The sequence below is a fragment of the Apus apus genome, chromosome 1, assembly GCF_020740795.1.
Source record: "Apus apus isolate bApuApu2 chromosome 1, bApuApu2.pri.cur, whole genome shotgun sequence".
NCBI lineage: Eukaryota > Metazoa > Chordata > Aves > Apodiformes > Apodidae > Apus > Apus apus.
The window spans coordinates 94,664,417-94,691,630 of NC_067282.1; the positions used below are offsets into that span (position 1 = coordinate 94,664,417).

The 27,214-nt window shown below is 39.2% G+C and overlaps 1 protein-coding gene across 2 annotated transcripts; it reads right to left on the reverse strand.

Moving 5' to 3' along the window:
* Nucleotides 1-365: 365 nt before the first annotated feature.
* On the reverse strand, nt 366-26,348 carry PAXBP1 (PAX3 and PAX7 binding protein 1). 2 transcript variants are annotated; one of them, XM_051613766.1, is made up of 18 exons: nt 25,820-26,348; nt 23,884-24,012; nt 22,184-22,360; nt 20,640-20,861; nt 19,946-20,049; nt 18,941-19,161; nt 17,812-18,001; nt 12,920-13,043; nt 10,594-10,693; nt 10,030-10,145; nt 7,590-7,789; nt 5,732-5,876; nt 5,458-5,579; nt 4,658-4,734; nt 4,329-4,395; nt 2,641-2,787; nt 2,103-2,257; nt 366-1,859 (listed from the first exon to the last, which is right to left on the reverse strand). In XM_051613766.1, exons 1-18 carry the CDS (start codon nt 26,262-26,264, stop codon nt 1,742-1,744), a joined length of 2,859 nt encoding a protein of 952 aa, XP_051469726.1. In that variant the 5' UTR covers nt 26,265-26,348; the 3' UTR covers nt 366-1,741. The 2 variants fall into 2 exon arrangements, with proteins under 2 accessions (XP_051469726.1, XP_051469734.1); XM_051613774.1 differs by lacking the exons at nt 366-1,859; nt 2,103-2,257; nt 4,329-4,395 and having other exon boundaries at nt 2,694-2,787.
* Nucleotides 26,349-27,214: the final 866 nt, after the last annotated feature.

Here is a 27,214-nt window from a genome sequence, read left to right on the forward strand (position 1 = left end):
GCATGTTTTTGATTACCTTCTCTTTTTTTCTTCCCCCAATCAAATATTCTACAACTTAAAATCTCTCTGATGATTAAGTCACTTAAGGATAAACACTCTTTCACAAATGTTGGTAGCATGGATTATTGCAATCCTCTTCAGTATAAGAAATACTAACACTGGTAAAAATTTAAGCACAGAAAAAGTCACACCTGTCACTATTAAATAATTTAACTACAAGCACAACAATGTCCTTGAAATATCTTAACTACTCCTCATGTAGGTATATGAAATCCAGTGTTTATCCTACAGTCAGCCAGCACATGTTTCATTTCCTTTACCACCTTCCTATAGGAATAAAGTTTACCAAGTGGCAGTGAAACAGCTCCTTGACAGACAAGTTTATTGAAACAATTTTTAAAAGCAGATATTTCTGAATGTACTCCATCAACCCCAATGGTTCAGAAAAAGTTCAGTGTCTAAATGAAGTTTGCATGTTACAAATTGTACATTTTTAATACTCATTTATACCACATGACATGAGCATAAAATACAATGATTTATTTTTATTCAGTATGCCAATTTATTGCTACAGTTCCCCAAAAAAGCAGGGCACACCTGGAAATAGCTCTTAATCCAAGGCTATTACAGCTCTTCCCACTCTACACCTTGGACCCCAAGATCAAGTCACTAGTGTTCAGATGTAAATCAACAGATTTTAAAAGTGTGGTTTTTTTAATTTACATTTAAATGCTTTTTTTGCAAAACTATTCTTAGATGGTTTAGTGAGAAGTGTAACATTTGAATATTTACTAGAATAGAAATACGTCAAATCCTAGGATATAAAATTTTCTTCACCTTCATTTTGCTTGACATCATTAGTCATACCAATCAGAAGAAACAGGTTCCATGTATGAAGTTACAAAAAAAACCCCTAAAACAAACAAACCCACAAATAGTCAATTTAATCAACCTGCACAATGAACAACAGTCCAGAGTTCATAGGTAAACTATTACTCCTACAAAATGAAAGGTGTTTGGTTCTTAGAAAGTGCTGCCATATATACTTGTGCAATAAGCACAAGTTCTCATGCTATGCCTGTATTAGAAAAAAATAATCACTGATTTGGATTTTCCTTTCTGTTTTGTTTCTAAGAACAGTCTTAAGAGTTCCATTTTCTGAATGTAAATAATTTTTGAGCTATTCCCATTAGAGTGCAGCAAAGCTAGATTTTAAAGGTCAGATTCCATTTGAAGGTGTCTCTAGCTCAAATGATTTTCACATATTTGAATGTTTTCCCAGCCCTTTAGACCAATAATATGATCATTTTATTGTCAAAATAAGTATTTTTTAGGAAATGAAAATCTTATTTCAACAGTATGAGATCTCTATATCCAGTGTGAAAGCAACATGGTGGTATAAATATATGCATATATTGTATTACATATAATATATTATACACATTCCAGTTAACTATGGAACAATTAACAGGAGTAGATGACTGCTAATCTGGGGTATAAAGTGTTTTGTAAACAAGATTTTGAGAAACTTTAAGGAAAATCTTATTTCTGGAAAGATGACAATCTTGGGATTCCATTTTTGTTTTTAAAGAAGTCAATTTTTTATTAAGGATGCTGTATATAAGAATGCACTTTGTATTAAAACAAAGATCAATACTTTACAGTTTAAGAAACTTTACATATGTACATAAATTACACATCAGGAATGGTTGTAAAGCTCAACATGTGTTGTTGGAAAAGTCTACTTTCCTTCTATTAAAATCTTTAACTCTTTTACATTGTGATCATTTGCCACTGCCACAGCATGATCCAGTGCTCGGACACTTGCCAGAAGCTTTATGATCTGCTTTATGTGCTCCCTGAAACAGAGGAAGCAGAAGTTAATACAGAAATAGAACAACCACGTATGAGTATTAATTATAAATCAGTTGCTTTTTTCAGACACCTCAAAAATCTCCCTATCTGCCATCCCATAATATTTTTAAAGTCTGAATTGCAAAACGTTTCAAAGGACAAGGAACAGTAGGAGGTATTGACCCATCTTTGCATGCAACAACAAAATAACAGAAAGCACAAGAATTGCAACCGCAGTGACTCGTTACCTTGCATTTCTTTTCTCCACATCTGAGCAACCAATGCTGTTTCTATAAATTGTATCAGCCAGATGAACAAGGTATCTACAGAAGTTTTCTAGCTGAGAAATAGTTTTGTCTCCTTTTAGGTTAGCGAACCACTGTTTAGGAAAGCAAGCTATTACCTAGTTATAAAAGGAAAAAGATAGTTAAAAGCAATGTAACAACATTTAAATAATTATCTGAGGTGATCTGTGAAGCTTGATGGGTAAGACTGCAGTGACAAGAACCAACTAAGAGCAACAGTGGAAAACCTATCAAAAATAACAAAAAATTCAAGCTGTGTAAGACTGAAACGTACACTCTACCTAAGGTATCTACAGATATGAGCTGGAGAAGGTTCTCTCTTCAGTTCAGATATAAAAAATAAATATATTTTCACTGACATTACAACATTGAAATATCAAAGCCAAGATTTCATAGGTAAACTCAAGTTTCAACTACACTTTTCCTGCAGTTGGAATTTATGAAATACAAGTCACTTCAACTAATGTTTGACTTTACTTACACTTTGAGCTTTCTTAATGCTGTCCTCTCCATACTCAGAGTTTTGAAAAGCCATAAGAATATATCTATTTAGAAGACCATCTATTGATAGTTCCTGGAGAGTTTTGTTTGAAAGGATTCCATACCACTGGAGAAAGTTTCCTAATAACTGAAAATACAACACAGGGAAAATTAGTATTTTAAAATGTACTGAAACCAGGAAGTTGATCAAACACTCTAGGGCCTCTTCCAATTCAACACAGCATGGCCAAGGTAAGCAGTGGAAATATGCCTTCTATTAGCTTCAAAACTATTCAGAATCCAAGAAGTACCAGCCTAGTGTTACGAATTCTCACACAACCACCACCACCTCAACTTTGCTCATGTTTTGAACAAGAAATCATAAAAGAAGAATTAAAGTTTTAAGCAGTCTTGTTCTCAAAGTCTGATGCCAATATCAAGCCAAGTGAGGCCCAGCATATGCCATACGGGGGCAAATTCACAGCGCCCTTGCCAATGAGATCTCCAGCTATGCTGTCAGCAAATCCTTATTTCCAAGGCCTGGTGACACAACAGACACAGGAAGTGTCACAGGGGAATGCTGGCCAAGCCAACTGTGCAGCTGTTATTCCCCACTGGTGTTATGGCCCGTGGAGAATTGTACAAGGGAAGGCAGCCAGCAGTTCACTGTTGAGGCAGATCATCAGGAAACAGCAATTTAGTGCTTGCTTCCCAGCTTCTATTCCTGCTGGTCTGTGATGCTATAACTGCCTTGCTAGCGCAAGAGAGATGTATTTTTAATGCCTTCCTAAAATAAAACAGTGGTAACAGTGTGCATGCTTCTGAACTGCCCAGGCTCCAATAGATACTGCCAGACACAGGCAGCTTCACTCTTAAAAAGGGACACAGGTGCTAAATTAGCTATCTGCTTCACTTTTAACAACAGCATTTTAATAAATGAGCTTTGTGAATTTTTTGCTCTAGCATTTAAGTTGACTTTTACTTCAATATGAAAGAATGCAGTGCATTGGAAACCTATTCAGAATACAGTATCCCTCACTGTTGCAATATAAATAGAAAATTCCAGATAAGAGTTCTTTTTGCATAATCACAGAGATCAGTAATTCAATAAACATGAGTCTCATACTTCACTTTTCTGATTTTTAGGAGTTAATTAACTTCACAGCCTTTTACTGGAAATAAACTACAACAGTCATAGCTTCTTACAGATCTCTGCAAACTCTATATTGCACATTCTACACACAGAGACTTATTTCACACTCTTTATCTTTTTAATAAATTAATATTATGAATGCTCTTACACTTCACAAAAAGGAGTGAGCTTTCTGGTAGTGGCCCAGTTATTTTTATGAAGATTCTCACACTATATATGTATATGTATTTGAAAAAAAGTAAAACAAAACCAAGCTCTCATTCCCACATCAGTGAAATAAAAGCAGCACATTTTATTCTGACAAGCAAAATGACAAAAAAAGTGAGTTGAGTATGCTAAGTAAACTCACAAAATACAAGTTAAAACAAAGATGCTTTCATATTTTGAAGAGGGCACAGTGCGTTGTCGATTGCTAAGAATCCTAATTTAGAATTCTTTCAAAGCAATTCCCATCTACCATTTTCCACTGACTGGCAGAGGATTTTATTGCTACACTGTCTAGACCAAAGATTTACTGGATGTATTTACTGACTTACCTTAACAGAGGACCAAAACTGACGTTGGAAAAACAAATATGGACCAGAGTTCTTGTTTTCTAAGATGCTGGAAAGTAAGAGATTTCTTTAATAAGCAACCAAGACCACCTCTGTCTGGAGTTTGTTGGCTTCCTCCTTCCCACAAACAGTTTCATTTCTATAAATATTCCCTTCCATCCTGCTTGTCTTTGCTAAATCCTCACAGCATGATAATGTAAGATTGTGTATCCAGTCAGCAAACCTCACTGGGAAAAAACCCCTGGTAACTACAGATAAAAGACACCAACTTGCTAATAAATGTCTAACACCATAGTTGAAAGCAAACTTACTTTTTTGGATACAAGGGCATGAATACATCATCATCTAGTGTTCTCCTCATTCTTAGCAACAATGCCTTTAAAAGCATCTGAAACAGATAATTTTATTTATTTTTTTTTAAGAGTTCAAAACACTGCTTAGTAGTTAACCACTCAAACTTTTTAAAAGCAACAAGATATTTGTGACTTAACAGTAAAAAGGCATACATACTTAAGCCCACATGCAATTCAAGTCTTGGAAAAGTCTATAATAATTAACAGAGTAGAAATGCAATGCTTTCAGTAAAAACTGAAGGCAATGAAATTACTTCATGGTTAAACCTGGCTACACAATTAGCTTCTCTGAAGTTAGGGCTTTTGCCATTTTTACTCTTCTGCTAACTTCCCCATACACATGCAATCCATACATTGCATTAGCTCCAGCACCTGAACTCATAATATCAGTTCTTGCATTCATAGAAGACAAGTAAAAAAATTGTATTTCAAGGTGATACATTTTAAAAGGATACAAATATCCAAAAAAGAAAAGTCTGGACTATCTGTATCTGACCTTTAAAGCAAAACTGCAGACAAAAAAGTCTTAGTATATTTGGTATCTTATTTATCACTACCATCTGTTTTTGGGAGACTTCATCAAGTTTGTCCTCCAAATTTATCACTGTACTTGACTGTCCATAACTGCAGAGTACCAAAAAACTGCAACACTCTCTTTCTTGCTTTTCACTAAGCATGCTGTGTTCTCCAAGACAATGTACTAAATAAATCTTAAAATTTCTAAACTTATGCAAGATATTTAAGAAAAAACAACTTACTTGTGTATTTTTGTTTTCTGCATTCACCACTGAAGGATATCCATCTACCAGTTTCTGTACAATTGCTACCATTCTAGATGTTTGTGTTGTAGAAAAAGGATCCCATATATTTTCAGAGATCACTGCAACAGATTAAAGAATTACTCCACTTTGCAAATACTCAAATACAGGTAACTAAGACAGACAAAAATTTACAAAAACAGTAAAATGTGAAAGCACAAAACGGATCAGCTTCCACACCCCCTTTTCCACCATTTGCTCTTTAAGACCATACCTGTTAACTTAGGAAGAACAACTCTCTCTACAATGGTAGGCAACAGTGAAATATCAGCATCATCTTTTACTTGCTCCTGTTCTTCACAACCATAAAACAGCAATGATTCAAACCACAACATAGTCTCAAAATCTCGACACTTGCCCTAATAAAAAAAAAAAAAGAATTGAGGTTAGATTCCTAAACAGAGATTCAAAGTCAACACATTAAAAGAAAAGGAAAAAGTATTATATAGGCAAGTATGATACACTTACAAAACAGAGCAAAGCTACTTTAAAACCGTCTACAAAGTGTGCTAAGCAGACACCGTAAGCAGCAACTGACCACAATAACAACTCAAAAATCTAGTCCTTTTTGTATATAAGTCAGGTACTCATCTGCACTGGAAAAATACTAAAAATGAGATAGTGCCTCCAGACCACAGTCTCTTGATCAGGCACAAGCATGGGCAAATTACTTCATCTGCTTTGGCTCCCTTACTTCTGAAGCAGCCATATTACTTCCTTCAGAAGCACAGGCCAGCCTGATTCCTGATAAGTGAAGAAAACATTTGGCCTTTTTGCCTGGACACTTCTAATCCTGCCATCACAGGTTAGATTAGTGTATATGGACAACTCAACCAAAAGCAGAGAGGATGGGGAGAAAGGTCAATTTTCCATAAATCAGCCAAATGAACCAATTCACTCTATAACCACAAAATCACCAAATCTAATGAAAGCAAAAATGATGGAAGGAAGACTGTTTTTTTCACAGTTGCTGCCCTACAGATTTAAACTCCTAATTACTCCTGAGCCAAATAAAAGCCTACAGATGAGGGTAAAAGTGAGAAGTCCAGTTAATTTGTGTAGCATTTTAAAATTATGCTTTCTGGATTAAAAACCTCTCTTCATGAATGCCTTGTAAGTTTTCTAACAGGACATGTAACCCAAAGTAATGGAAACTATGAGATTTAAGAACTCTGTACCATGCCTCCAATTAACTTAAGCTTGTCTTGTCAACCTGGGAACTCATATAGAAATAGCATAGGGGAAGGGAGAACATACAAAAACAATTTTAATGAGGACACCTTTTGTAGATTTTCCCTTGTTTATTCAAATATGCCTTCACCCACTCCCATTTTCCAGTAAAAGCCAAAATGGCAGAAAAAAGTACCTGCTAGTACTGTGAAAATAAGCACCTGAATGCAAGAAAAATGCCTTACCAAGACATTTCATTTCACTGATAGGAAAAACAGAATGGGAACCAAAAGCTACTTGGACTGTTTGTCCTGATCACTACTCATGTCAGTACACATATGCAGGGTGGACAATGAACACGTGCCAGAGACACTTGGCTGTGATAATGCCGTCCTGCTCTTCCCATGGTCCTTATCTAATAATTGGACAATGAATACTATGAGGAAGACTCGGAGATTGCCAAGCAGAGTGCTACAGAGTATGAAGGCATAGATGAGAGAAAGAAAGATGTATAATGTAGAGGCATAGGTTGAAAGTTAACATAGACAGGTTTCTTAGCTCCACTTCTGAAGAAACAACATCTCTGCAACTACAATTTTCTCCAGCATTTTAACACCTAAGTGCATTATTTAAGAAGTTGTTTGGCTTTTTGGTTTACATAACTCATTGAGAAGGTATTGACATGTGATGAATTCAACTCTAGCCTGCTGGCAACACAGAGGACAACACTGCAGAAACTCCTCAGAAAAGCTTCACCCAGAGAGGTGTGTCCATTTCAAACTTCATTATCAGAACACACATTTATGAGAAGCACACAGAGGTGCAATTTACTTTGCCCTGCAGAAGTGTGGAAAAACCACTATATAGAAGCTTATGTAGAAGTTGCTTACAGAGGACCTTACCTCCAAAGGAGTCCAGATAAGCAGCTGAAGTCTGATTAAAGGGTTAAACAGCTTTGGTAAACAGAGGCCAATATAAGCATCCTTATAAGAAGCAAAGTACTTTGAGCGCCAAGCTTCAAACTGTGACTTTATACAATCAATCGAGTAAAAGCTTTCCAAAACATCTTCAAAAACTTTGCTGGATTCTTTCAATATACGATCTGGTGGGGGAGAAAAGGTGTTAAGTAAGTTAATCACCTAATTCCCTGTAATACCTCTTTCAAGACAGATTTTGGTGCTCACTGTCATAAGCTAACTTCTATAAACAAAACCAAAACCCACCACCCTTTAACAGTTCTGCTACTTCTGCCTCAAATATACAAAGCAATTAAAACATGAGCACTCTCCGATATACTGTTTGATCACAGTTGCTTTAAACATTTCATACAATGATTTTCAGTTACCAGACATTGGATTGGTGATATACTGGGCTGTATATAGTACAGATCTAACTTCAAAGCTGGCCTTGCTCTGTTTGGAACAGTTGATCTCCAGGTCCCTTCCAACCCAAATTATTCTACAAAATTGCTCATCCAAGTGCAAGTATCAAAAGCATCTCAGGTAAGTCAACTGAATCAGCACTTCAGACTGAGCAGGTCCTGGCAGACACCATGCTAAACTACTGAATATAAGAAGACTTTTAGCACTGGGCAACCATTACAATCCCTTAGCACTTTCCTTAATTTTTTTTTTTTTGTATTTAAAGTACCAGTATTCTATACTGTCTGAAACTTTTTCTCTATATATTATCTTCCCGTAATCTTTTTTACTTCCCGGGATTAGTTTCATTTTAATCAGTATTTTTTTTTCTGCAGCCACAGTTTTAAACGTTCGGTTCCAGCAGTAATTTGTATACAACTAATATAACTAATACACACAGCAGGTAAAGGAAGGGCAGAGGGAACATGAGATTGTCATGTAAACACACTTTTCACACTGGAATCAAGAAGAGATGCTACAAGTAAAATCAGAAGGTCCAAAGTGCATTCCTGTTTCATATAGTTCACTGCTGATTCTGTACTAACATAAGCTGCAAGTTATTTTTAAAAAAAGCTTTAGAAATATTATGCTTACTCAAAAAATGATCAAACTCCTAACAAAAGGCTTCTGTACACATAAAAGTGCCAAGTTATAAAAGCAATTCAGCCACGCTGTATTTTTAATAATTTAACTTTGCAAAGTTAATTATAGCACCTAACAACCTTAAACAGTTGCTTTGTTTATTAAAGAGCTCTCCCTGTATCCACAATTTTGGCAAATCAGCCAGCAACTGAAGGTGTGGAAACTGTTTGCACTTCTGAAGGATCCAACTGCTAGACAGTTCATTCAATTGCTTTTTTTAGTCTGTTCATACTTTAGGTCTCCATAACCATCTACAGCAATTACTTTTGCATTTTTATTATACTCCTTGTGGGAAGTGACCTGTTTACTTTAAACCTACCCTATCATTTCATTTCATGTTCCCTGTCTCTTGCACTGTGAAGACTCCTAGCTGAAGAGTCCACAGATGTTTAATCCGTCCTCCTACATACAACATAAGCAATTCTATATAACTGATTCTCGCTGCTCCTTTCTTCTAATCTGATTTAATTATTTTTAATCAGAGAGAAAGGTAATTTTATTCAGGTTCCAAAGGAGAATGTAACAGGATTACCACACTGATGTTCTACTTTCTTCACTACTGTTTCACAGTAACAACTGGAATTGTTTCCCTTTAACTGCTCCTGTAAAAGGTGACTGTTCCATCAAACTAGCCGTATTTCCCCAAATGACAGGTTTCTTGCAGTTCTCCCAGAGCATCAGAGGCATTAGCTTAACTTACAACCTCTTTTATATGCATAATAATGGTTACTTTGAACAAACCACCAAACTGCAGATTAATTACAAATCCAGTCAGTACAAGACTGATCTTTCTGCAGTGTTTCCATTCAACTTTGTTTTCTGTCTTCTGCAAAGTTTTTCAGGCTTTAACAGAAGTCTACAAAACTTCTTTCACTGCATTTCTAGATCCTTACACAGAACTCCAGAAAACAGTTCCTACCGAGCAATAAAAAGCTTCTAAAACTGAGGTTTTCAGAATTTCACATGTAAAATGAACAAGTATTTCAAGAATTATAAACCACTATCCACTGAAGGTACAAAAACTTACTACTTGCCAGCAAAAGAATGCTTGAGTTAAATAAAAAGAATCTCACTAAGGATGGAGTATTTAGCTATATGCAAGCTGCATACAAGAGTGGCAAAAGAGACTGTTCTGGTCACATTGATGATCCAGCAAGGAACAGTTCCTAAGCTTCCTCCAAAATGTGGTGAAATATATGGGCAGGGATGCATCTGGATTATTTTTCCCCTGTCACATGTTCTGTGTTTTATTACAGAAAGTTTCAGTAGCTTTTCTAACCTCGCTCCATGTTGAAGTTTGTAATATCTGTTGAAGTTTCCTCATCATCACTGGAAAGACCTTCAAGGTGATCTGCCATCTTCCCAGTTTGCTCTCTTGCTTGTCTACGACGAGTTCTGAAAAAGATCAGCAGTATAAAGCAGCTATTGCTGATTTTTTTCTCCTCCTATACAATTAACAGGTGTTCCCAAACTTGACACAATTTTAATGCAAGCAAATCTAGGTTGAAGAAAACTTTCACTATGTCACCACAAACATTCCACTATGTTGCTGCTTCAACGAACAGAAAGAGAAATCAGCAGAGACCATATAAATACAGAATGGCTTTACTATGCTTTCTTTTAGTGATTTTAAATCAGTATCATGTAATGGTGCCTTGTTTGGTACACCTGCATGAGAAGCTGGGATACTTCAGAACACCCCTGCCCAGTACATAATCAAGTGTTTTCTTCCCTTTGCAGGAAAGGAGCAAGCACTGTTGCCTATCTTAGTATGTGACAGAGGACAATTTTATTCTGCAAGCAAGACAAGACTTCTAAAGGACAAGAAACATCAGTACTTTACCTTCTGGCCTCTCTTTCTGCAGTCCGACGCTTTACTTGTTCTTGATAGATCACTCTGTCTCGTCCAAAAGATTCAAGATTTGGTGCCATCAGTGCTTTATCTGCAAAATTACATTGATTAAAAGTAAAATACTGTTCTACGATTATGTAAATGTGTTGTAGGCAGTTTTGTAAGAGCCTTTTACCTACTTTTAACTAAGTGTAAGCAGAAAGTCAGAGTTTCCAAAAATATGCACCTAAAAGCCTGAATTTGCAAGTGTAGAGGCTAAAAGAGGAAGCAGTGGAGTTTGGAAAAATCTCCACTGAAAGGTAAAATAATTTTTACCATTCTTCACTCTTGTCCTTCTCACAACCGCACCAAACTATCTAAAAGTCAATAGTTTAAATGGAAATTACTTAAATTGAATGTTACGAGACAAAAAGTGGCCTATACATAAACACATTCACCATGTATCTTTTGAAAAGAAAACAAAAAAAGAAAGGCAGAGAAGAGTGACCAGAGCAGGAACATATGATATTTCAGAGTGCCAGTAATAGTGTTTTCTAAGTTCATATACTTTAGATGGCCTGAAGTCGAAATCACATCAAAATCTACAGGAAAATAAATCACCTTGCCTCCTCTTTTCAAGCTGTGATTAATTATAGATTTTCCTGATTATAGATGTTCTTGATTATAGAAAACAACACAGCTAACCCGTGAAGCTGATTGGCAACTAGCAGGCAGACCCAAGAGTTTCCAGCTCATCCTTTTCAGGGAAATTTTCAGAAGTGGATTGAACATTAGCCAGTGCTCAAATCCACACAAATATAAACATCAAAAATTGAAATAAAAGCCTGCCCAAATTTCAGTAGTAAATGTACATGTTTCAAATAAAGCTATTTACAAAGCCCTCATTAAAAATATTGATGATTATCTATGTCAGTATTCCAACTCTATACTAGAACTACTACAAACCTTAATATGAAGCCATCATTTGTCCAACTTTTTAACATGTTATTTGAAGCTGAGACACTTGTTTTTACACAGAAATAAGGCAAAAGTTTGCAGACAAACTCAAATCCATTCCTAGCCCTTTAGTATTCTGATTATGTCCAAAACACACATCAAAGGCTGGCAACAATTCCTAACCTCTGTGATAATTTGAGGAACAGAACTGAACTACTTCTGGACAGTGAAATTAGTTCTTGAGACTCCCAGATACTAAATAAGATCCTTCTTTGAAACCCAGCCTTGACTACTATTCCCACCTTACTGTTAAATTCCAGTCCAAAATAATAAATTCTAAGGTGTTTTCAGGAAATATGTTTCTAATACATTAGGTTTCTAGTTCTCACAACAGCATTTTCATAGTAAAACAGCAAGGCCTACGTGTGATGCATGGGTACCCAAGTAAAGTCCTAAAGGCAGTATGTATGTTAACCACTCTGTAATGGGATGATCAGCTCTGATGCCCTAACACTTTATCACCCTCAGTAAGTTCTAATGGTATTAACAAAAATTAATCTCTGGACATACTGTGACAGAATAGGAAATGGCTTTTATAATAGGATTTTAGGTTAGCAATAGGACAGACAAGAAAGCCATTTTTAGAAATGAGAAGCTCTCCAAAGCAGAAAGATGACTACTAATAATATATTTCTCCCATCACTTAAAATGCTGAATAAAACCTCCACCAAGGAACATGGATCTCCATTCAGGTTAACATTTATACTTTTGTAGAGTTTTACACACTGAAGAGCAATCACCACAAGAAAATTCCTCAGTGAGAATCCCCCATCCACACATTCACAGTAAGCATATATTTTAACTAATTTTAAGCCGTATTTCACATAGAGTCACTCTATATTAGTCTAATTTAAAAAAATGGCACCAGTCTTCCAGTTCCTTACCTCTACCAGAGGTAAGAAATAGAGAATCTGATAGAAGTCAACTCTAGCCCAGTGCTTCATGGCTTTGTACAGAGTTGACTGTAGGTGTTATAGGATTCCAGGAGGTGGGAAAAAAAAAAAAAAGTCCTGACAAAAGAGGAAAATTTGGATTCACATGCTATCTCTACTACCACTGCCACCATACACACATTTTCAGTGCTAGGGAAGAGAAAACATAGTTAAGCACAACAGAAGAGAGAGATGAAGTCAGAGTTAGAGTGGCTATGAGTTTAAAACCAAACGAACTAGAGAACTTTTATATAAACTTGCCTCTACCTATCTCAAGAGTAGGAATAAACTTAAAGACAGTCATACTTCAAACATTTACATTTAAATTAAGCCATACTAAGTAAACAAGGTTGTTTAATGAATAATAAAAACCTTCAAGATGGACTGACTTGAATGGCTTGAAAACTCCGAAGATTCATCTTTAATATCATCTTGTCGTCTTTGGACAAGGCGGGAAGCTCGCTGTTTGTACAGCTGGTGCATTGCAGATTCAAGTTCGTTAATCAGAGGCACCTGTAAAAATACAACACACTACGTAATACCAAATTCTTCAGGTGCTTAGTTTCTGGGGTACCATACTATTCCGAAGCATAATGCTGTCACTGTACTTCTAGCAGCACAAATTATCTCCTTTTACCCATTTGTATCACTTGGACCTATTTCGACATGAAGAAAATGCATGCATTTAATAATGCTGATAGCTTTTAACCGTAGCAATAGCATTCTGAATGTAATTGCTGTTGACTGAATGAGTCTATGCAGTAAGACAACCATTTTAGACAGCCTGAAATGCAATTTCAAGTACTCGATTTCTCTACCGAGTGTGTTACATATTATGTTACAGCGCTTAAAATTCTCAGACCTCGTTGTAGCCTCTCTATGCTTAAACAAGAATGTAGTAGTATTCTACACTTCAATGAGAAAATAACCTGACTGAATACTGTGAAAGAAACAAAAGCATGAATCTAACCTCCTGAAGCCAGCGCGTACTGTTTTGTTGTAACTCTTATTAGCACATGCTGAAGTGTTATTACTGAAATGCAGTAAAAGGCTGCATAAGCATGTTATGCTAACAGGTAATTTGAATCAGTAAAATATTACTCCAGCCTATCATTAAAATGATACCATTTGTGTGAGTTATGCATTAAGTATAACCTTTGAACCATACAGACTTAAGTTGAATCAGACCTGCCAGCTTGGGTTTTTTTTTTGTTTGTGGTTTTTTTTTTAAGTGGACTATAATTCAGTAGTAACTGTAACAGAAGATGTTACAACAACTAGGAATCTCCTGGCAGACTCACTGCCCACTTCTGCAAGAATTAATTTCCCGGAACAAGTTAAAATTAGATTTTTATAAATATTAAAAAGCAAAACAGAACTTCTCAAAATCTCTTAAATTTGGAAAGGCAAGTCCTTTTGGTATGAACATTTAAGCCACATCCTCCTTACCTCCAACACACACGCTTAGTCCACAGTCTTCCGGAGTTTTGTCTCAAATATTTAATTGCTGCCTACCATCCAGGATTAAGTTTTTTTCAAAACAAAAGATAAAATCATAAATTGTTTCCTGATGTGATTTAGAACATGACCCAGCCGCTGTTACAGAATGTCCTCCAGTAAAATATAAGATTAAGAGATTACAGCTACAGGGCCATTTCAGCTATCTGAGAATGACACATCAATCAGAGGATATATCAAACAGAAAGAAGCATCAGCTCTTTGTGGTATAAACTGGGCTACAGGGATTAAAATGAAAGCAACTCTGCACCAACTCAAAATACACAAAACTTTAACGTGGAGAATATAGAGGTTAATAGGAGGAGGCAATATCCCAGTGCTGGAAGAGTGTATTTGGAATTTAAGACAATTTTGAAAACAGAAATAATAACTGTAAAAAAATACTAGTTTTATTGCACTTTGCCATAGAAAATATAGCTCTTAAGACTGTAAAGGGACTTCTAGAATTGAAAAGCTAAATGAAAATTTTTCAAAGCATCCCTAGAGGTTCTTTCTGTAATTGCCTGAGGATTAAAAAAAAGCTATGTATTCAGATATATGAATCCACTCAAAAGTATTTCCCATTTAAAACACAATAGAGTTAGAAGCCGTTATTCTTCTAAGCACTGTGGTTGATGAGTGCCTGACAATCTCACTGACTACTATAAAGTTACAGCCCTCCTTCATTGTGTTTTGTGTAGTCAATACCTTAAATTAATTGTTTTGTTTTGTTTTTTCCTTCACACCCACTGTAAACAATGTAAGAAGAAAACTGGAAAGCTCTCTGAACATTTAGACCAAAGGGATAATTTTCACCTACAGTTTCCCCTTTCTGACACACAGTGTGTTTTGACAATTTGCTTTTGCAGGTAAATTAACAGTTCATTTAACTGTGCTGTCAAAGATATGCTTGGAACAACTCAATCTTCCTGTATCCCTTGCATATGTCTACATTCAAAATGAAAAGACAGTTACTTTCTAGCCTTCTCAGAAAGCTCAATTTTGACAGTAATTACTTGTGAAGGAAGTCATGCAAGCATTTTCCACTCCATTGGTTTTATCATTTATGAGGGGAAAAAAACAACCCAGAGAATTTGACATTTCTATTGCTTATTTCTGAAATTTGCATAATAGCTGCTTCATTATAGTGTCCACTGCACCTTACCGACGTGCAACATGTCTCTACAATTCAGAAACTCTTCAAAACAGAATACAAACAAAATGGTTTTGCTTAGCTGGGGGTTCGAAAGGGTTGAGCATGGTGAATAGGTGCAGAAATAAGATGGTATGGGTAAGAATGTCTACTTTATGATAATGTTATTTCAGTCTTCAAAACTAAGTCAACAGACGTACAAGAAAACTCTAGGGGAGCTGACTTTTTTTTGAAGTGGACAAGTGTATTGTGTATCCATTAGCGTTTCTTCAGCAAACCACTTTTTCAGTCAGATCACTACAAATGTGAATTTGACTAGCACCCATAATTAGTCCTAATAAAACAAAGAGAAAGCACCAAAGCATCATACCTGAAAGGACAGGGAAGGATCTAGCTTTTTACACATTTAGGTGTTCTTATATGTACGTGTGTGTATATATACACACACACGCACAATATAGTTATTACACATATGGATACACATTTAATATGCTTATGTATATTATAATCATAACAACTACATACATTATAAATATGCACACTTTAAATATGAAGTAAGCAGGGCTACAGGTTCTACAAAAAAGCTAAAGGTAATTTATCTCTACACTCAATAAGAAGAACGTACTGCCCTGTTGTATTTCATTACTTCGTTAAAAAAACCACAATACTGATTTGATTATTTTGTCCTCTCCTCCCACCTCCTGTTTGGAAAACCTTGCAGTGTCCTGTGGGCTACTGGTTTTGAATTTGATAGTACTTTTGGCATGCTGACAGCACTGAATTCCAAAACAGATAACGTAGCCAAAGAATAGAGGAATATAGAGGATATAATGATAAATTAAATACTCCTGTTAAACTGACCATGTCACTTCCTAATTTTGTAACTCATTGTACACAGAGGTACTGCAACAGCCCCCAACTGAAAACAGCAAAATCCTGAGTGCCCCTAAGAAGCATGACATGATGAAAAACACATCTTAAATGTTCAATGGACTGGCATGGCAGGTGGGTACAGGGAAGGTGGGAATGGTAAGGAAGGTGTCCAAGTGTAGAATTCTCAGAAGACTAACTACCAGGAAAGCAAAGGTACATTGTAAGAAAGCAACTTTGATAAGCCTGTTTGTTTAATTGTGAGCAGCTGATTCACTGTATAACAGCTGGAATCTATTTACTGGTCTAGCTAGATGGGTTAAAAACCTTCCTATAAACTGAACTAAAATTGCTACACTATAACTTAACAAATAGTTTTCCTGGTTTATACAAAATCCAGGAAACTAGAAGGCTTGGTTTATACTCAGAATGGGGCATTACAAAATAATTAGTTTAAAGAAAGTATTTGAACAAGACAGCATTGGCTATCAAGAGAACTTCCGGCCACTTTACTGTATAGTTACCACAAAAGAAGTTTAACAAGAGGTCTTTAGAAAGCAAATGCTCAATAGAGCTACAGGTATTTGTCTTCTGAAACAGAAATTTTTCTCTGATAAATAATATAAAAATATAATTTTAAGTAGAAATTTAGGCATCCAGGCAACCAGCACTGACAGAGCTGCAAAGGAAGGCAACTTTACTACCCCTCAACAGCTAAGGCAAACATGGACGCAGAAATACCACTTCTTCTGTGAACAGTATCTCTTGTAAATAACCCATTAGCTGGGTGCATTAACTGGTCCACACTTCCTGCTGTTTCTTGACAGCTATTCTTCAACTTACAGGATTGAAGACAGAACTCTCCCAACACCACTAATACTGGACAATTAATGTCTAGCCGATTAGCAACCAGAACGCTTTTAAATTCCTCTCCCACACCTAACAAGCTAGGTCAGCAGTAGCTTCAATTGGTCAAGTCATTCTGACAGCTAGTGCATTAAGAAGATACTACACTATCATATTCAAGTCAGAGGACAATGAAGAAATACCTCATGTACTGCTAACTGAATTTTACAGCTCCTCTCTGCATGTAAGATATATATATATATATTCAAGAGCTCCTTTTATATTTACAACAAAAAAATAATTAAAGCATAACGAATAACATAAGAAAGAAACACTAAGTCTTCTAGTTAGACATATACAAAAACGTCACACTACATCAAAGAAGGATACTTTTAAGTCTGGGTGTCTTCAGATAGCTACGCTAGTTTTAAACTTTTCCCCTTCAGATGCTAAAGCAATACCAAGTAAGTGAAAACTGTCTGGCAGGAGGAAGTTTATAACAACACACAAAATACAAGTCTTTGTTACTGTGTTCATAAAGCATTCCACAAACTAGCAATCTTGTAATTCAGCCCTTATTTTTGTTAATCTGATTCCAATACATGTAAAAGGCAGTGTCTGAGTAAAGCAGAAATAGCAGAGTATCTACCAAAATCCTAAAGACATATAATCTAAAAGTGGTTTTAGGCAATCTAAAGTCACTTACACTGTGAAAGAGAGATTTCTGATACCCAACTTAGCATGATGAAAAATTATCTTTTCAACCCTCAAATAACCAAACCTTTAGAAGAATATGTTCTTGGGGGACTTTTTTGAAAACACGGGGAGATGTGTTGTTTGGCATGTACTAAGTGTCCCTTTTTTTTTTTTTTTTTTTTTTTTTTTTTAAAGAGATGAATGTTTTTGCATCCTTACCTTTTCACTGAAACACTCAAGCAAGTCTTGGACATACCCTCGCATTTCTTGCAAAAACTTATACTGTTCACCAATACCCCCAGAAGACCCTTCTAATAATTCAATTGCCTTGGTAGAGTCCTCCCGGCTTTGCTGATGTTTCTCATATTCCTGCCGATTAGCTTTGTGCAATTCTTTCATAGAGTCCAACCTGAAGGGCAACGGATAAATAGCAAATTTACATCCAAAAGTCTGTATATTTCAGACCGTTGATATATCAAACAGTGCAAGTACCAAGTCAAAAAATGGGAAATACTGCAAAGGCATATTCTCTAACTTTCATCTGCCACTTTCTCCCCTCTCTACATAAACAGCAAGGATAATGGTTGAAATTAATTTGATAGACTATGCTGTGTGCATTGCAGTGCCCACTCCCATGGATTTTTACAGGAGTTGGTAGCACTTGGAATAGTCCTAGGTTGGCCCTAAAGTAAAACTGGGAGGAAAGGTTTTGGCAGAAGGAAGAACTATAGCTTAAACAGAGCAGTCTAATTCTTCTACTAATTTGATTCACTGTCAAAGGCTGTAACACTATAAGGGATATACAAACCAATTCTGAAGACGCGAAGCGCAAGTTGTTAATTAAAAATTATTTCTCGCTGCAATTGGGTTGTTCATTCAGTAGGTTCTTTTGCATATCTGACAAGCAGATTACAGTGTTTAAACAAAAAAAACCCTGTATACACTAACATTTAAATTCTTTTTCTACTGACGTGGAAAAATCTGATTCATAGTTTAAAAGAATGCAACTTGACAAGCTAAACACCTCACTGGCCTTTCAATTCTTGACTCTAAGATTGTGCAGTGTCCAGAAGATGCAACTCAGACCTGTCTTCAACAAGATCAATGGCCTCATATTTAAAGCTTCACTTCCAGAGAAGCAATCCAAGGAGATTTTCAAACAATGTGTCAATGTCATCTTCACTTTGAGTTTTTTTGTTTGCCTTTTTATTTTTTTTTTTTAATGGATGTGCCAGTCAGTACTTTTCCAGCGATGAAACTCTGTGTCTGCTCACCGAGACTAAAAGATGCCTGAGGAACAGAAAGCTAGAGAACAGGTCTTTAAGTCTAAAAAGATGGTCTGTCCTACCTGTCTTTAAGCTGTTTCTTTACCAAATCAATAGTAACAGGAGTCATCTCATTACTGGGAGTTTTGAAAGGAACTGTATTATCTGTTTTTTGAGACTTGGTTTCTGATGATCCATACGCAGCATAAGTGTATGGAATGCCATAGGATGAACCATAAGACAGTGTCTGGTAAGTGTTCTGGTAGTACAGATTATTCACTTCAGCTGGCTGACTTGGTTGAACCTAATGGAAGAGGAAATGCAATTGTACTATATTAAAGAAAGGAGAAACTTACTTTCTTTTACAGTTCAAATGTTAGAAAGTGAAAAATGCAGGAAAGCAATTTTAGAAAATGTAATTAGAGTGGATTTAAGTATAGAACTTCCAACCCATAACAAATTCCCTCAGAAGCACCTTCTTAAATGGACAAACTCTTAATATCATTATCGTTCTAAATATTTATGCTTACAAGATATTAAATGACAATTTTAACCAGCCTATAACTCCTACAATAGCCAATGACAGAGGTTCTTAAAGTCAATGTGTTCTGTTGTGATTTTGCTGAAAATTTTTAGTTTTTTTAAAAACAACTACCCCCTTCAACTAAGGGGCAACTTCACTATGAATGCACAGAAAACATATGGTACAACCTGCTACAACTTTCAACTCTATGCTGCAACACCAGATGCAGAAACAATGAACATACGCTCTTTACACAGACCCTACAAACCCAATGATAAACAAGAACAGAGGCCTCTTAGAAGTGGCAGTATTCTAGCTTTGTTTTAGGCTGCAAATAAATGCTAGTTAACAGCAGCACAATGAATCAACATCTACCCAGAATTGAGAGACTAATGAAAGGGATACCACTGGATTCTTAAAATCTGACCTCTTATTTCTCCTTCAAGAATATCAGGTTACGCACTGAACATTTTGGATGAAACAGCCTTCTGTAAACTACTCAGGTTTGTAATGGATTTAGAATACATATGCAGAAACAAATCAGAGTTCACGAGTAAATACATGCCTGAGGTATGTTGATTCCTTTCCGTATCTGTTCTTGCTCCCACCTACTGAGTTCTTCATCTTGCTCCCCTGCCACTAGTGCTTCATCATCGCTTCCCTCAATTCCTTAAAGCAAGTAAAACAGACATGCAACAAAATGAAGACAACAATGTATTCATAAGGGCCACGAGTTCAAAAACCTGAGAGACTATGCCTTAGTGGGAACATCTCAGTGCATCCTCCCTTTCCCTTCACAGGGAATTAAGAACATTAGACTGAACAATTATCACATGACTTCCACTTAAAAAGTCCAATGCATACATTTCAAGTTAACTGCTGGTAAAACTCTCTATCATTAAAATCCTATATGTGTTACTAATTCTGTTCCAAAAGATTGTTTTAGAATGCTACACCAAAAACCTAATTTATTTATTTTTTTCACAACTACATACTTCCTAAAATACAAAGTACAGGATCTGGTTGATCTATGGTGTAAGTTTCTAGCAGATTCAGTAGAGTTGTGGGCTTCTAAGCACAGGACTGTAGCTCAAAATTTTATATGCAGCTTCCATTACACAGTATTTTTCCTTGAAATTGGAATACAACTTCAGATTCATGCCTGTTTAAAAAAAAACTTGTTTAAAGTCATAGAATGGGAGCACCTGCAGTCAAAACAGTGTCAATATTTATCAGCTGTCCTTCTAAAAAGGTTTTACCTATTTCCTCAGCAATCTTTTGCCTTTGGGATTTTTCCTTCACTGTAAAAACTATCCTCCTCTTCTCGTCATCATCTTCATCATCACTGGCATCATTTTCATCTTCTCGAACAAGGCGGCTTTTACCTGGTTCACTGTCAACAGGAGTAAAGTCTCCAAGTTCACGAGCCATTTGACGCTTTTTCCTAGCAGCATGAATAAAAGCAGCATCTGGAATTTCTCCTGGAGACAGATATTTGCACCGTTAATCCAGTATTGAAACAAAACAGGTATTACGACTTCTTAATACTCATCTCTGCTGCCCTATCAAATCATCTTTGCAAACGAAAAATGTGAGAGGAAAAAAAATCCATACTCCCAGAAACACATGCAAGCAATTTATAAGCTGCACGTGCAAACTTTCTAACCAGAAACCTTCAAAGCTGGGATCCTTCAAAAAGGTCTGGCTCTGCTTCCAGCAGCTCACGTGCCATGAGAGCAGGAGCCTGATATTCTTAGGGGAAATACTCCTGAAGAAAAGGAAGCCCTTTAAAGGAGTCGACTTTTGCAAAGGGAGGAAGAAAACAAGGTTCTTGACTATGTCACTTCCTTTCCTGACATTGCTCCCAACTCTTCTTATTTTGGAGCAACAAAAACCGTTGGCCATTTCAACAGATAATGACAGCTCAGAGATTAAGAGGACACCAAACCAGACAAAGTGAATATGAAGAGACTGTACAATGAAGGGGATACAAAAAAACCGGACCGAATTAAAAAAATACAAAATTCCAAGTACAAAATTAATGCAACTTTTGTAAGTCCTATAAAGAATGTTCTCCCAACATCAACTTTTTGAAACATCAGTAATTTTTACCACTATTTTGATCAGGCATGTACAAAAGGTTACATTTCAGATTCTCTCTATACTTGACATGAGACAAACTATTCAAGCCAGCAAGAGCTTTAGAGATGCAATAACATACATATTACATCACTTTGCAATTACGCCTAAAAGGAAAAATTATTCAGGAGTCAACTATGAAATTCTTTTTCCCTTGAAATATGGTCAAGTCCCTGGACCCAGGTGATTAATCTTCTATTTGGGGAGCAGGCCACCACAAGTTAGCTAAAAATTAGTAAACCAGTTTCAAAAATACAGACTGATTTCTTTGGCTACAGTGACTGACTAGAAGCTCATCAGACAAAATGGTGTAGGAAACCATCTGAGATACCTAGCAGACATTCAAACTGAAGACAGAATTTTAATTGAAAGCAGTTAAAATTCATGTCAAATCACCTATTCCAAATCTAGATTTTCTTACAGTTTGTCATCACTTTGAAAGACAAATTTCTGCTTTTGACATCAAGATGAAGGATTCTGTAATAAAACATTTTATTTCAAAAGGCCTGTAAAATTGAACAGCTTTGGAAAATAGCCATTTCCTGAATTACAAGATGCTGGATATATTGTTGGAAAATATTTCCTAATCTCTTAAATGCATTAGTCTGCTGTAAACACTGGCTAAAGCATTTATTGACATATCAGACATAATACAACAACCAACCTGGGCGGAGAACATTCAGTGATGATAAAGCACTTGAAAAAGCCCCACCAGCTTTTGGTTTTTCTTCTTCCTTCTCACTTTCAACTTCCATTTCTTCTTCACCATGCTCACTGTTTTCAGTCCCATCTTCTTGACCTATATCCTTAATCTGTCCCGTCTTTTCTTGTGGTGGTTCGACTGGTAAGACAACAAAGCCGATGTTTTAGCCTTCTTATAAAGATGACCTAGAAGCATTTTTTTAGGTCTCACAACCAAAAGTAAAAATCAAATGAAAATGCTAAATAATAATTGTATTGTTTGAAATCTAGTAAAATACTCCTTCTTAATGCTAAATACGTCACTGACATCCACTCAAAATAAAATCTGACAAAGCAGACACTTCAACAACCACTAAACATTCTACATATTGCCAAGTACTATAGATGTGAGGGAACTCGATAATCAAGATCATATGTGCAACCTTCACACAGCCACTTACCTATGTAATTAGAAAGCATTGCCTGTGTTACACCAAATCTTTTTACAAGAACAGACTCGTTTCAAATGAACCCTCTCACTTTCCTCTTTGGTTGGGTGCAAAATTACCCTACATTAGGTAATGTACAGGTACAGGCAGCAGGTGCAAATATTATGTTAAGAAATCCAAGTTATTTCCAGCTATCCAATCCAAGCTGCACCTATCTGAGTTTTTAGACTTTAGCACTTGTTTAGAGAATCCAAACTGACTCAGTAGCAGACATGAGGTCTTTGTGCTACAACCAAACCAACTACAGTGACTGAAACAGACAAACAGAAAAGAAAGCCCCACTAGCCACATGCTAAATGCAATTTTTTAAGGATCTTTGTGACAGCAGCAATAACTAAGATCTAGGCTTCCACAGATAATCTGAACAATAGCCACAGAAATTATAACTTCTGGTTTTGCTTAGGTCCCATACCCCTGCACAGGCAACTTAAAGAGTCTAATAAGAAAGAAATCGTGTGGGGTTTTTTAATGACACAAAAAGCCTTTAAAAATCTTGAATATTTTTTTAAACTACTAATTTAATTAACTTATAAAAGGGCAATTTTCTGCATGGGACCATGTTCAGTGCTCAAATGCTTTAGCCTATGCCATTGTAACCTTTCGATGATATCTCTCAGCTTGTGCTCATGGCATTGTACATTAGTGCTCTACACAAAAACCTAACTGGAAAAGAAATCATTTACGCTTTACCACTGAGCTTCCCAAAAACCAACAGCAGAAGTACAGTGAAACTGAAATCCCAGGCTCTATTCCAAGCTCTGGAATATTTAAAAATACGTTGTTAAAAGATCATCTGCTTCAGTATTTTCATCCTGTCACCTTAATAATGAAGTCTACTCTTAAGATCCAAGTCCTGAAAGAGGCAACTGTTGAGTAATACACTTAATAACAAAGAACACCACTCTGCCCTCCCCAGAATCTTCCTTTCTGAGAAGTACACAGCTTACAAGTTTCATCCTTCTACATTCATTTCCACATGAGAGAGAATCGAAGAACCATCTATTAGCTTCAGAATAGCATTTGTAAGGTTCAAATTAAGACATTTAATGCATGCTTTACTTCAGTCATAAATGCTAAATCCTCTAAAGAGACTAACAATTCATCTTGAAAACAAGAAATCTGTATTTACAATAATCTTTTCCATCACAACAGTTACTGATAGTTTTGCAGTTACCATCTGTTGGAGAATTGACCTCTGTTCTAACTTTTGATTTTTCAAGATCTTCTTTGTATTCCTTCTTCAACTGTTTTACAATCTTTTTGCTGTAACTTGACTTCTTCACTTTAAAAACTTCTTCAGTTTCTTTAAAAGAAAAGTCGGAAAACATTACATTAGGCCTGCCATGAAATATACTTACCTACTAAATCTCTTAATTTTGTACCTAGAACTTAATAAATGCCACTAACAACATAATTTCATGTGATTTTAAATGCTCACTGTTACAACAAAACCACTCCCACACCCTTTCATGTGGACTCAAACTACTTCATCTTTTTGTGGTCATTTTCAAGTGTATTCATCCTGCTCACAGAAAAGCAAGGCAGAAGTTGCACAAAAGTGGAGGCAAACAGCCTGCTTTTATCTGACTGTAGTAATCTTTAAAAAACAACAACAAACAAACGCAAAACAGCAAAACAAAAATCAGCTGATGCTTTGCTGTGACCATGAAATTTCAAAGAACACTACATGAAGCCCAAACATTTTGTGACAACAGCCTTTTCACAGCCACACAAATACACAACTAATGAGTTAGGGAATGGCTGGTTTCGGTTGTGCTACCAGCTCAAATGCCTGCAGCACTACAACCTACTAAAGAGTATGCAGTAAGCTAGAGAACTACATAGCACAGGAAAAAAATATCAAAGTTTGATACAGAAAATTCACAAGTGTTAGGGTTTTTCTTGTAAGGTCCATAGTGAAATTCCATGTTTCCAGGAGTTGTTTCAATACTTAAGAATCCCAGTTACAGTGATTATAAGATAAGTCATTCCAAGAAAACTGAAAATGCATAGTAACTCTACTGTTGACAAAAGATATCACAGAAACAAGCTCCTAATTCTATTCACCCTGAAGGTCCGGGATGCAACAAACTCTAGACTTTTGAGGAGTGAGCTTTTAAAATAATTTTTAATGCTATTTAATACACAATAACTATTATCAATAATCGGATTATCTGACTGTGAATGGATCAATTCATGAGTGCAGAACCTGCTGGAACTCGTCAGTTATTACCTGAAGCACTGTACAAACACAACTACACTATTTTCCCCAAAGCTGAGGTACACGAATTGCTCAACCACTTTTTCCACTACTTGTGAAGGTTAACCTCATAAACCTTGTGGATTGCCAGATGAAGTAGCTCTGCAACAAAACACCAGTAGCCTCACATAGGAGTTTGCTAGGACTGCTATCGGCAGTCCGATGTGATCTGTGAGCCCAACCGCATCAGATGGAATCAAACGCGACACAAAGCCGCCGGAAAGATGCCCCTCGGCCAGCGCTGCTGGTTCTGGGGGGCGGCAGGGGAAGCTGCTGGGCCCCAGGAGCTGCTACCGCACAAACCCAGGTCAGGCTGAAGCCTACGCCCCGACAAGCGAGACCCAGCTGCGGTCCGGGCGAGACGGGTGCAACAGTGTAGCAGAGGCACCTGCGGGAGCAGAGGCAACCCACCCCCACGACCCGGAGCCGGCCGCACGGGACGTCACCCCCCGGCAGCCGGCGCCGGGCGCACGACGGCCCGAAGGAGCTGGGTCGGGGCCGAAGGCGCCTGTCTCCCGGGTGCTCCGTGCCCCTGCCTGCCCGGCCCCCCCACCCGGGGCTCTCCCCCTTCCTACGCGACCCCTCACCACCCGCAAGCATCACACGGGGCCACGCGACTCCCTCCAGAAACAGACACAGCGGGGCTCCCGGCGCTTTCCGGGGCAGGCAGCCGGCAGGCCGGGGAGCGGGGCACGCAGCCGGCAGGCCGGGGAGCGGGGCACGCAGCCGGCAGGCCGGGGCCCGGCGCAGGCGGAGCAGCCCCGGCTCCCTTCCCCCCACGCAGGCAGCCAGCCGATCGCCGCCCGGGGACGCGGAGCCCCCCCCCTGCCCGGCCCTTTCCCTGCCTCACCCTCCTCCTCGTCCTGGAAGCTGAGCAGGCTGGCCCGCGGCACCTCTTTGTTCTCCCGCGGCCGCTTCTTCTCCTTGGGGCGCCCGGCGCCCGGCAGCCCGTTGCCCTGCTGCGGCGGCGGGGGCGGCAGGAGGGCCGGGGCCGGCAGAGCGCCCAGCGCGGCCCGCTCGCCTCCCATCAAGCCCAGCCCCAAGCCGAGAGCCGCGCCATAGCCCGCGGCGCAGGCGAAGGCCGCGGGGCTACCCGGGAGGGCGAGGGGCACGCAGCCCGGCGGCAGCGGCAGGAGCCCGGGCCCCGCCGCCAGCGCCACCGAGGCCTCGCCGGGCCCTTCCCCCGCGCCGCCCGCCGGCGCCGGCTCCTGAGGCGGCTCCTCGTCGCGCTCTTCCTCCTCCTCCTCCGAGTCGTTCCGCTTGCGCACGTTCACCCGCCGCGCCTTGCGGAACATCCCGCCGGACGCCGAGCGACCCCCCGCGCCTCGCCGCTCCGGCTCCCGCACCGCCCGCTCCCGCCACCCCGCGCCGCGGCCCAGGCCCGGCTCCCCGAGCATGATCCCGCCGCGCCGCCGCCCACAGCGCCCCCTGCCGCCCGCCCGCCCACAGCGCCCCCTGCCGCCCGCCCGCCCACAGCGCCCCCTGCCGCCCGCCCGCCCACAGCGCCCCCTGCCGCCCGCCCGCCCAGCCCGGCGGCCTCCCGAGCATAGAGAGGAGCGGGGGGCGGAAGGTAGAGCGTCCTCGGCGGGAAGCGCAGAGCGCCGGGGCTAGAGAGGCCCGCGTGGCCGCCCGGCCCTGCTCCCGCCTTCCTTTCCCAGCAGCCGCAGCCGCCGCCGTCTGGCGTCCCGCCGGCCGCGCGAGGCAGGGCCCCGCGTCACGTGGCGGCGCCGCGCGGGAGCGGGGCGGGGGAGGGGGAGCGGGAGAGGGAGGCGGCGTGCGGGGGGGATGGAGGTGTGCGGGGGGGATGGTGTGCGGGGGGGATGGTGTGCGGGGAGGGATGGTGTGTGCGGGGGGGATGGAGATGTGCGGGGGGGATGGAGGTGTGCGGGGGGGGTGCTGTGCGGGAGGGATGGTGTGTGCGGGAGGGATGGTGTGTGCGGGAGGGATGGTGTGCGGCAGGGATGGTGTGTGCGGGAGGGATGGTGTGCGGGGGGGATGGTGTGCGGGAGGGGTGCTGTGCAGAAGGGATGGAGGTGTGCGGGGGGGGTGGAGATGTGCGGGAGGGATGGTGTGCGGGGGGGATGGAGGTGTGCGGGGGGGATGGAGGTGTGCGGGGGGGTGCTGTGCGGGGGGGGATGGAGGTGTGCGGGGGGGATGGTGTGTGCGGGAGGGGTGGTCGGGAGGGATGGTGTGCGGGGGGGATGGTGTGCGGGGGGGGGTGGTGTGCGGGAGGGATGGTGTGCGG

Bases quoted from the DNA above. Each gene is read 5' to 3' on its own strand.
- PAXBP1 (XM_051613766.1), bottom strand. From the start codon at position 26,264: ATGTTCCGCAAGGCGCGGCGGGTGAACGTGCGCAAGCGGAACGACTCG. The intron at 10,146-10,593 runs GTAAAGTACTGA...GATCTTTTTCAG, and splicing joins GCAGAAAGAGAGGCCAGAAG to AACTCGTCGTAGACAAGCAA. The intron at 2,258-2,640 runs GTAAGTAAAGTC...TTTTATAACTAG, and splicing joins GCATTAAGAAAGCTCAAAGT to GTAATAGCTTGCTTTCCTAA.